General features: G+C 40.4%; 1 protein-coding gene across 1 annotated transcript in view; it reads right to left on the bottom strand.

Annotated features, from left to right (window-relative positions):
* Window positions 1-12255, bottom strand: part of LOC149470697 (uromodulin-like) — a 132566-nt gene that overhangs the window by 19861 nt on the left and 100450 nt on the right. The window contains exons 13-14 of the mRNA XM_089661614.1: window positions 9399-9561; window positions 978-1056 (exon numbers count right to left, since the gene is read on the bottom strand). Of these exons, the coding sequence (XP_089517740.1) occupies window positions 978-1056; window positions 9399-9561 (242 nt within the window). The remainder of the gene's footprint in view (window positions 1-977; window positions 1057-9398; window positions 9562-12255) is intronic.

Below are 12255 nucleotides of genomic sequence, written 5' to 3'. Positions count from 1 at the left end.
AGACCCACATACAACAATAGTTCCACCCCAGCAGCAATAGACCCACATACAACAATAGATCCACCCCAGCATAAATAAACCCACATACAACAATAGATCCACCCCAGCAGCAATAGACCCACATACAACAATAGTTCCACCCCAGCAGGAATAGACCCACATACAACAATAGTTCCACCCCAGCAGCAATAGACCCACATACAACAATAGTTCCACCCCAGCAGGAATAGACCCACACACAACAATAGATCCACCCCAGCAGCAATAGACCCACATACAACAATAGATCCACCCCAGCAGCAATAGACCCACATACAACAATAGATCCACCCCAGCAGCAATAGACCCATATACAACAATAGTTCCACCCCAGCAGGAATAGACCCACATAGAACAATAGTTCCACCCCAGCAGCAATAGACCCACATACAACAATAGTTCCACCCCAGAAGCAATAGACCCACATACAACAATAGTTCCACCCCAGCAGCAATAGACCCACATAGAACAATAGTTCCACCCCAGCAGCAATAGACCCATATACAACAATAGTTCCACCCCAGCAGGAATAGACCCACATACAACAATAGTTCCACCCCAGCAGCAATAGACCCACATAGAACAATAGTTCCACCCCAGCAGCAATAGACCCACATACAATAGTTCCACCCCAGCAGGAATAGACCCACATACAACAATAGATCCACCCCAGCAGCAATAGACCCACATACAACAATCAGATTTCTTTCAAGCTGTTACCTTTATATAAATACATCTTCTTAGTTGAATTATAAAATACAAGACTTAATAAGATAAAATGTGTGTAAGTGTTTTGATTATATTAATTATAAGAGGGGAAATACTTCTTTTGGCAAAAAAAACTGTTAGAAAAATGTTTTGAGAAGGAATAGAATGCAATGTACACATTTACTCATATCGCACACAATATGATATTTTTTATTGAGAATGGTCCTTACCTATCTGATTAATAGGTCCAATGGTCAAACTTTTCACATTCACATTGTTGTTCAAAGCAGAACTCATTGAAATACATGACTGCAATCAGAAAATAGGACATCATATTTGTACTCAGAAAAAATCATTGTTGCTCTAATTAGTTTCAATTTGCTATAAGCCAAGCAAAGGGTTTGTAATTGTAAGCTTTTCTGTTTTAATGCTCGTAGTTATAATGGTATAGACCAGGGGTCTCCAAACTTTCTAAACAAAGGGCCAGTTCACTGTTCTTCAGACTTTAGGGGGCCCAGACTACTGGAAGTAGAAAATGCCCTGATATTAGTGAGAGTAAACAATACAGAATTGAGCACCCTCTGTGTCATTGAGTGGGAAGAAACATGCCTCATCATTGGTGTCATTGTCAGAAATTGTGCCCCATCGTTGGTGTCATTGGGAGAAATTGTGCCCCATCGTTGGTGTCTTTGGGAGAAATTGTGCCCCATCGTTTTTGTCATTGAGAGAAATTGTGCCCCATCGTTGGTGTCTTTGGGAGAAATTGTGCCCCATCGTTGGTGTCATTGGGAGAAATTGTGCCCCATCGTTGGTGTCATTGGGAGAAATTGTGCCCCATCGTTGGTGTCATTGGGAGAAATTGTGCCCCATCGTTGGTGTCATTGGGAGAAATTGTGCCCCATCGTTGGTGTCATTGAGAGAAATTGTGCCCCATCGTTGGTGTCTTTGAGAGAAATTGTGCCCCATTGTTGGTGTCATTGAGAGAAATTGTGCCCCATCGTTGGTGTCTTTGGGAGAAATTGTGCCCCATCGTTGGTGTCTTTGGGAGAAATTGTGCCCCATCGTTGGTGTCATTGAGAGAAATTGTGCCCCATCGTTGGTGTCATTGGGAGAAATTGTGCCCCATCGTTGGTGTCATTGGGAGAAATTGTGCCCCATCATTGGTGTCATTGGGAGAAATTGTGCCCCATCATTGGTGTCATTGGGAGAAATTGTGCCCCATCGTTGGTGTCATTGGGAGAAATTGGGCCCCATTGTTAATGTCATTGAGAAGAACTGTGCCCCTTCGTTGGTTTTAGTGGAGGGAATTATGCCCCATTGTTGGTGTCTGAGGATGAAATATTGCCCCAAGAGCCAGATAAAAGCAAGCAAAGGGTCGCATCCAGCCCCCAGTTTGGAGATCACTGGTATAGATAATAGTTCCAACATTTTGGAAGAAAAGAACCCAAATTTCTGTTTAGTCTGGTACCATTACTATCATTCTACAAAAAATGTGAAGAAAAGACATAGGGTCACCCATATCGCTGCTTGGACACAGCCAGCTCTTCCCAAACTGAAAGCTAGAATTCTGCTTTAATATTGGAAGATCACAAAATCCACAATGTATCCATAATCCAGAAAAAAGTGTTATATCACAGCTATACTCTACAATTCTTGTCTAAGGGTCTTCCACCTAAAGACACCTTCCATCACCAGCAAAATATGCTCGGAATATTGGGTTAGGGCAGGGATGTCAAACACCGGGCCCCATCAGCATTATGATGGCCTACAAAGGACCAGTTGTATCTGTAGGTCTAGATGTCCAAAGTACCCCACCCCCCTTACATCAAAAGTCTGGATCCCTCCCCCACCCTTCCTTACATCAGTGCACCCCTCTTACCTTGTGCTGCTGCCAGGAAGAAGCTGGCGGTGAAGATGGGAAGCAGAAAGCGCAGGGTCTGGAGGAAAAGCTGGAGAGCTGGAGTAAGCTACTGGAGTCTGCTGAATTCTGATACCATGGGGAGGCAGGGACATGGGGGGGGGGGGGGGCAAACCCTGCACATAGAGTTTCAAGATCTGTAGGAGGAGTTCTGTGGCTTCTCTGCTGCCAACTGATAAGATGGAGGAGGGCAGAGACAAGGGGAGTGCTGCAGGACTGGTGCAAGGGCCCCAGTGGTGGCCCTTATTTAGTCCATGGGCCTTGTGTTTGACATGTGTGGATTAAAGAAAATATCTAAGGCTTTAGCTGAATTTTATCTTTATTTTTGGGGAAGATTTCCAAATGTTTACACCAATGTTATTTTTATAATAAAAATGTTTTTTGTAAAAAAAAAAAAAAACATTTAACATAGGGCATGCACATGACAAGTCATTTTGTGTCACAATTTTTTTTTAAATTAAGAAAGTATTATTATTATTATTATTATTCAGGATTTATGGCGCCAGCAGTTTACTCAGCGCTTTACAATATAATGGGAGACAATACAGCAACAATACAGTTCAGTACAAGAGGGAAATTTGTTTGTTTGAATAAAATTTGTTTTCAATTTCACAATTTTTTAAAATACTGTCACCAGAGCAGTACTGCATCATCATATGACCAATGTGGCAATGATCAGGGATACTGACTGGTGATAGTATGTTAAAAATAAAAATATTAATATTTTTTATTTCATTTTTGTAAACATTTTTACATTGTTTTTCATTTTTTTTTTTTATTATTTACTGAATTTTATCCTTATTTTTGTTTTGTAATTGCACATTTTTTACACCAATAGTTTTAGAAAAATGTTTCTTGTAAAAAACATTTAACATAGGGTGTACACGTTACAGTCTGAGGAATTCAGTGGGAGGCATAGTGAGTGTTTTGAAGTTGTAATTTTTTGTCACAATTTATTTTAAAATGAGTTGACTAAGATTTGTTTATATTTCATCATTTTCTTTTTTACATACTGTCACCAGAGACATATGACCGGTGTGGCAAAAAATGTTTTTGAAAAAAACACGATATTTTCTCATTTCTGCCATAAAAAATATCCAAAAAAAATCTAATTTCGTCATACATTTAGACCAAACTGTATTCTGCTCCATGTTTTTGGCTAAAAAAATCCCAATAAGTGTATATTGATTGCTTTGTGTGACAGTTATAGCGTCTACAAACTATGGGATACATAATGGAATTTACTCAGCTTTTACTTTTTGACTGCCCATCACATTTCTTGAGGTGCTAAAATACCAGAATAGTACAAACACCCCCAAACGACCCCTTTTCTGAAAGTAGACACCATAAGCTATCTGCTGAGAGGCATATTGAGTCCATGAAAGATTTATTTTTTTCGACAAATTTTTGGAAAATGAAAAAAAACTTTTTTTTTATACACAAAGTTGTCATTTAAATGATATATTTCTCGCACAAGCCATGGGTATATGTGGAATTACCCCCCCCCCCCCAAATACATTCTGCTATTTCTAATGAGTATGGGGGTACTACGTATGAGACTTTTTGGGAGCCTAGTCACATACAGGAGCCTGAAATCCAATGACCACTTTGAAAGCCTGAAGGTGCGTAACTTCCTCATTTCACTTCCTCACTACCTATCACAATTTTGGAGGCCCTGAAATGCCAGGATAGCACCAAGAAATTTAACAAGGGGCATGGTGAGTATTTTGCAGATCTAATTTTTTCTTTTCTTTTTTTAATATTTCAAAACCTTGTGAGAAAAAATATGTTTTTGTTTTCTTTCTTCATCTTCCAAAAACTTGTGGCAACAAACGAGATCTGCAAAATACTCACCATGCTTCTTATCAAATTCCTTGGGGTGTCTACTTTCCAAAAAGGGATCATTTTGGTGGGGGGGGGTTAGGTGCTATCCTGGCATTTCAGTGCCTCCAAAACTGATAGGTAGTCAGGAAGTGTAATGAGGAAATAAAGCCATTTAAAAGCCTGAAGGTGCTTATTGGATTTTGGGGTCCTGTACCCGGCTAGACTGCCAAAACGTCTCTCACATGTGGTACCCCCATACTCGGGAGAAGTAGCAGAATGTATTTTGGGGAGTAATTCCACATATATCCATGGCATTTAAGAGACAATTTTGTGAAAAAAAATTGTCCTTTTCCAAAAACTTGTGGTAAAAAAATAAATTATTTTATTGACTCAACATGCCTCTCAGCAAATAGTTTGGGGTGTCTACATTCCAAAAAGGGGTCATTTTGGGGGGATGGGGGCATTCTATGCCCAGCATTAGAAGTTTATGCCACACATCACTCACTCTTCTAACCACCTGAAGATCAAGCCTTTTCTGACACTTTTTGTTCCCATGAAACAATGTAGTACTGACGTGATACTTTTTTTATTTGCACGAACATACAATTTTGAGGACATGCTTGCGGGGTCTAACCCCTTCTTCAAGGTCCGAGCAGTACTATTACAATGTTTTAGCAGAATGTTAGAAGTTGGAGATGAGAAAAAAAAAATCAGAAAGAAACACAAGCCTAGGGTTAAACTAGAAATAAGATACAGCAAAGCAAAGACTGGGGGGCGGGACAACAATCACAGAGAGAGTCATAAAAATGTCGGATAATGATTAACCCCTCGCCTACCAGGCACTTATACCCCCTTCTTTACCAGGCCAATTTTCAGCTTTCAGCACTGCCGCACTTTGATTGACAATTGCGCGGTTATGCAACATTGTACCCATATGAAATTTTGATCATTTTTTTCTCACAAATAGAGCTTTCTTTTGGTGGTATTTAATCGCCGCTGGGCGCTTTACTTTTTGCGCTATAAATAAAAAAAGTGCAAAAAATTTGAAAAAAAAAAAAGTTTCTTTGTTTCTATTATAAAATTTTTCAAACAGGTAATTTTTCTCCTTCACTGATGTACGTTGATGAGGCAGCACTGATGGGCACTGATAGGCAGCACTAAAGGGCACTGATAGGCAGTACTAATGAGGTGGCACGGATAGGCGGCACTGATAGACAGCACTAATGAGGTGTCACGGATAGGCGGCACTAATATGCAGCACTGATAGGCGGCACTGATAGGTGACACTGATGATGGGTACTGATAGACGGCACTGACTGGCGGCACTGACTGGCACAACCGCTGGGCACTGACTGGTGGCACTGACTGGCAGCACTGCTGGGCTGCACTGGTGGGTGGCACTGGTGGGCAGCACTGGTGGGTGGGCACAGGTGGGTGGCACTGGTGGGCACAGGTGGGTGGGCACAGGTGGGTGGCACTGCTGGGCACAGGTAGGTGGCACTTCTGGGCACAGGTGTGTGACATTGCAGAGTGGCACAGGTGGGTGCATTGCTGGGCACAGGTGGGTGCACTGCTGGGCACAGGTGGGCGGAGCTAGTGGGCGCACTGCTGGGCACAGGTGGGCAGAACTTGCGGGTGGCACTGCTGGGCACCGATCATCAGGGCACCGATCATCAGTGCCCTGATGATCGGTGCCGATCCCCGCTCTGACAACTGCCGGTTCTCGGCAGTACTTTCCTCACGATCTGACAGCGTGAGGAAAGTGCAGCCGAGAACCGGCACTTGCATTTCCCTCTGATTTCCCTTGGACACCGCTGATCACGTGGTAAAAGGCCGCTGTGATTGGCCTTTTACCACATCACGTGATCAGCTGTGTCCATAGGACACAGCGATCACGGAGATCGCCGGGTGCGCGCCCCCTGGGGCACGCAGGAGAGCGCGTTCTGGGGGGACGTCATATGACGTCCACCCAGAACTGGCCGGCCGCAGTGCAGCCGTCATTCGGCTATCTGCGGTCGGCTACTAGTTAACAAAGTAACAAAGGATCTTATGTTGGTGAGACAGGACAGAAGGTGCAAACAAGGATGAATCTGCACAGACATACCATCCAGGAACATAAAGGAGATGACCTCTGCACACCTGGGGGACACCATTTCACACAACCAGACCACACAATGGGAGACCTCAATATTTTAGTTCTTAAAGGAAATTTCAAATCCATTCAGGAAAGAAAAACTTTTGAACTAAGAATGATAATTCTATTTGACACAAGAGATAACGGCCTGAATTTGGACCTGGGATTCCTCAATCATTATCCCCCCCCCAGTCTTTGCTTTTGCTTTGCTGTATCTTATCTCTAGTTTAACCCTAGGCTTGTGTTTCTTTCTGCTTTTTTTTTTTCTCATCTCCAACTTCTAACATTCTGCTAAAACATTGTAATAGTACTGCTTAGACCTTGAAGAAGGAACATTCCCCGAAAGCTTGTCCTCAAAATTGTATGTTAATGCAAATAAAAAAAGTATCACATCAGTACTCAATTGTTTCTGTCGCAAGTGCACTAATGCGGCTACAATCACCTCAAGCAAAATGTTCCCATGAAAAAAATCTGTATTTTTTGCTAGGAAATTACCTTGAACCCCCAAATATTATATATTTTTTAAAGCAGACACCCTAGTGAATAAAATGGTGAGTGCTGCAAATTTTTATTTTTTATGTCACACTTTACTCGCGCCGTGATTTTTCAAATGCAGATTTTTTGCAAAAAATACTTTTTACTTTTAATGCACAAAATACTTTTTACTTTTAATGCACAAAAACACAATATATCAGCCAATTGTTTGGTAAACTATAAAAGATGATGGTATGCCGAGTAAATAGATACCAAACATGACATGCTTTAAAACTGCATGCCCAGTGCAATGGTGACAAACTGCATCTATTTTTAATATCCATAGGCAACGCTTTAAAAACCTTTACAAGCTATCATTTTAGATTTACAGAAGAGGTCTAGTGCTAGAATTACTGCTCTTGATCTGACGTTCACGGCGATACCTCACATGCATGGTGCAACCGCTGTTTACAAAGGCACACCCCTTTTGACAAAGTGTAATTGCACGAAACGCGTTAAGGAGGAGCCCTAACGTTGTGACGTCACGCCACTGGAGCCATACGGAGGTCTGGCTGCCATCTTGGATAGCGGCTGACACAGCCATATTGAGACATGATTTATCTGTGCACTGGAATACTATTTTAAAATTTTACGATTTACTATTTCCTTATATTTTTTTGGATATATCGGTATTTTATGGATGTCAATCCACAATAAATTTAATTTTTACAAAAATACTACGCTATATGGATTTTTTTCATATATGGCTTGGCTTTGAGCCAATTGCTCTTGGAGACCCCCAGAGGAAGCAAAGCTGCACAAGAGACTGGTGTCCAAACGAAGGATCCTTACTCCTGGCTGATCCACTTAAAGGGGACATCACGGATATTTGATGGTTTAATGCGCATATTCTATGTGCTTCTGGTGAGTGCGCATTTTATAAATAGATGCACGGAGTAACTTCATAAGGATGAATACTATCCATGAAGATGGAATTCACTACTTGAGATCGCTGACCTTCCTGAGCCATGCCTGCATGTTTTCTCACGCATATTAAGACTGTGTATTCGTATCTATTTTTGGTGCAATACATGAGCACCGTGTACACTTGAATGTATAGTTATTTTATTTGTTTGTATTATCGGTCATTTTTTAGCACTGCGTTTGTTTATAAATATTCATACTTATAGGATATCCTATGTTGGTGCAATTACTGCTGTATGTTTAACCACTTCCCGACCGGCCGTTGTATATAAACGGCCGGACGGTGGCACTGCAGGGTCGGGTGGCCGTTTATAAACGGCCTCCCCGCACCCTGCTTGTGCGCGCTCCCTGGGAGCGCGCAGCACCGCGATCCGGTGCCCGCTGTGTCCTCCGGACTCAGTGAAACACCGATCGTCGGACGGGACCTCTGTACGAGGTCCCGATCATGTGATAACTGATTGGCCAATCAGTGATCACATGCAAAGTAGTAAGCAAGATGTCACTTCTGACATCATTGCTTACTACGTGTGAAATCTGTGAATGATCACAGAGGTCACATGGTACAAGGCTATTCACAAAAGCCTTGTACCATGTGACAAGCTGTGACCAATCACAGCTCACTCAGTTCTTCTCAATGAGTGCAAGAATGCAGACAGAGAGAATGAGAAATGATTGCTTTTACATCCTATATGGGTGTAAAAGCAATCAGTGTAAAAAAAAAAAAAAAAAAATCTTCATCACCCCCCACAAGTAGTACAGTGTTCCCATGGTGACACTGTACTGCTAGGGTGACAGTATGTAAAAAAAAAAAAAAAAATAATAATATAAAAAAATAAAATAAAAATGTAAGCAAAAAAATGTTTAAAAATTATAATTTTTGGTTATAAACTAATTTGGATTTTTTTTTTTTTACTAAAAAGATAACGGAATAAATTTTGGCTAAGATTTATGATGAAATATTATTTATTTGCAAAATTTTATTAAAAAAAACACTTTTTTTAAAAATTTTTGGACATTTCATTTACATAGCAAAAAAAATACAAATCCCAGCGGTGAATAAATACCACCAAAATAAAGCTTTATCTGTCTCAAAAAAATGGTAAAAAATTCATTTGGGTACAGTGTTGCATGATCGCGCAATTGTCATTCAAAGTGTGATAGCGCTGAAAGCTAAAAATTGCCCTGGTCAGGAAGGGGGTAAAAGTGTCCGGACTGGAAGTGGTTAATATCTATTATTTTTAGTCAGTTTTATAAACATCTGAGCGCTCGCTTTACACACTTTTAATAAAGAAATATATTTTAACCATCAATACTCACAGTTGAGCATGCGGTGCTGGTAGGATTACACAAGCCAACCTGACAGTGTAGATAGATTTGATCCTTGCTTCCTTTAAATGTAAGAACTTGAAGTGAAAAGCGACCTTTAAGGGACACTCCATTTTCTGCCACAGTGAGCGTTGGATCTTTCATGTTGGGGCATCTAAAGTTCAGACAAAAATTAGAATATTTTCAACAAAACTCAGAAATCTGAGTATTTACCATACAATACAGTATTTTCTTTCATTCAAAAGTTTTTCTGATCTGTTTATGTGATTTTTGGGTCGTTATCTACCATTTTGAATTTTTTACCACCTCAGCTCCGGAAGGTTTTACCCCCTTTTACCGCTGGGTTATTTTATTTTTGCAATATAAACAAAAAAAAGGAAAAAAAACAAATTTTATCCAATGAAGTCAAGTTTTGTCATAAATTTAGACATACAGTAAATATATTCTGCTACATATCTTTGGTAAAAAGACATCCCAGTAAGTGTATATTAATTGCTTTGTGTGATACTTATAGCGTCTACAAACTATGGTATAGATTAGAGATGAGCAAATTTTTCAAAAATTCGATTCGGCGAATTCCAGAGAACTGTCAGAAATAGCGGAGCTCTCTGCAGGGACACTTTTGCCGGCTGATCCAGGAAGAAATTCGATTCGATGCGAATTAATTCGCTACGAAGTTAACTTATAAAAAGGGTTTCTAGGCTTCAGAGAGCCTTTAAATTAGTGCAGAACACTGTACCTTTAATTTAAATGCCCTTGGAGATGAGGAAGGAGAAGGAGAAGGATGAGAAGAAGGAGAAGGAGAAGGATGAGAAGAAGGAGAAGGAGAAGGATGAGAAGAAGGAGAAGGATGAGAAGAAGGAGAAGGAGAAGGATGAGAAGAAGGAGAAGGATGAGAAGAAGGAGAAGGAGAAGGAGGAGAAGGATGAGAAGAAGGAGAAGGAGAAGGATGAGAAGAAATAGAAGGAGAAGGATGAGAAGAAGGAGAAGGAGAAGGATGAGAAGAAGGAGAAGGATGAGAAGGAGGAGAAGGAGAAGGATGAGGAGAAGGAGAAGGATGAGAAGAAGGAGAAGGATGAGAAGAAATAGAAGGAGAAGGATGAGAAGAAGGAGAAGGAGAAGGATGAGAAAAAGGAGAAGGAGAAGGATGAGAAGAAGGAGAAGGATGAGAAGAAGGAGAAGGAGAAGGATGAGAAGGAGAAGGATGAGAAGAAGGAGAAGGATGAGAAGAAGGAGAAGGATGAGAAGAAGGAGAAGGATGAGAAGAAGGAGAAGGATGAGAAGAAGGATGAGAAGAAGGAGAAGGATGAGAAGAAGGAGAAGGATGAGAAGAAGGAGAAGGATGAGAAGAAGGAGAAGGATGAGAAGAAGGATGAGAAGAAGGAGAAGGATGAGAAGAAGGAGAAGGATGAGAAGAAGGATGAGAAGAAGGAGAAGGATGAGAAGAAGGATGAGAAGAAGGAGAAGGATGAGAAGAAGGATGAGAAGAAGGAGAAGGATGAGAAGAAGGAGAAGGAGAAGGATGAGAAGAAGGAGAAGGATGAGAAGAAGGAGAAGGATGAGAAGAAGGATGAGAAGAAGGATGAGAAGAAGGAGAAGGATGAGAAGAAGGACAGTTCTGTGACAGTTTCTGTCTATTTCTGACAGTTCTGGGACATTCACTCCATACAGCGGTTGAAACATTGTATCTATTTGTTTCCATAAATGACATTCTGCAGATACACTTAGAGGAGCTCTGCAGATACACTTTTTGCCGGCTTGGAATTATTCTTATTTTCATCCTACTTCTTCTTCTTCTTCTTCTTCTTCTTCATCCTCATCCTCTTCTTCTTCTTCTGAGGATGAGGATGAAGAAGAAGAAGAAGAAGAAGTAGGATGAAAATAAGAATTCCAAACCGGCAAAAAGTGTATGTGCAGAGTTCCTCTATTTCTGACAGTTCTCTGACAGCTTCTTCACATGTACAGCGGTTGAAACATCTGTATCCTAAATGGAAACTAATAGATACAATGTTTCAACCGCTGTACATGTGTTCCTTCTGTCAGAGAACTGTCAGAAATAGCGGAGCTCTCTGCAGGGACACTTTTGCCGGCTGATCGGGAAAAATCCGATTCGCGCACCCGAAGTAGGCAAATATTCGGATTCGCCGCGAATCGAATTTTTCCTGAAATTCGTATCGAATTCCGGTTCGCCTGGTTCGATTCGCTCATCTCTAGTATAGATATTTGAAAGCTGAATAATCCTGATGTACTGACGGTCAATCTCATTTCTTGAGGACAGTACAAATACCCCCCCCAAATGACCCCTTTCTGGAAAGTAGACAGTCGAAAAAGTATGGCAAGATTTTTTGAAGTTATAATTTTTTTCACAATTTTTTTGAAAATGAAGAAATTAAATACAATTTGTTTTTTATTTTTTTTCAAGCCTGTCACCTGTGCAGTAAAACATCATTATATGACTAGTGTGGCGGTGATCAAGCAAACTAACTGGTGTGTTAAAACATTTTTTAAACAGTTTCTCCATTTTTTTAACATTTTTTAACATTTTTGACTTTTTATTTTACATAACATACTTTCATCAGAATAGTTTGGGGGGGGGGGGCATGATCGGTGATTTTTTTTATTATGCTTTGTTGTTACAATGAAGATTAATGTAACAGCAAATAATGGCTAATAAAGTGGATAATAAAGACATTAGTGACTACTTGTACATTCTGTGTTTAGTATCTTTAAAATATAGAGCAGGTATACGCTACTACAGTATAACCTATACAAACCTTATCTTTTTCATTTGTTAAATGTACAGACCTTTTTGGTCCTTTACACAAAAATTAAATATTTCTGTATACTA

Source organism: Staurois parvus, unplaced genomic scaffold (genome assembly GCF_062004578.1).
Source record: "Staurois parvus isolate SC_StPar_1 unplaced genomic scaffold, SC_StPar_1.0 ptg000034l, whole genome shotgun sequence".
Lineage (NCBI taxonomy): Eukaryota > Metazoa > Chordata > Amphibia > Anura > Ranidae > Staurois > Staurois parvus.
This window is presented reverse-complemented; position numbering and strand designations above follow the sequence as displayed.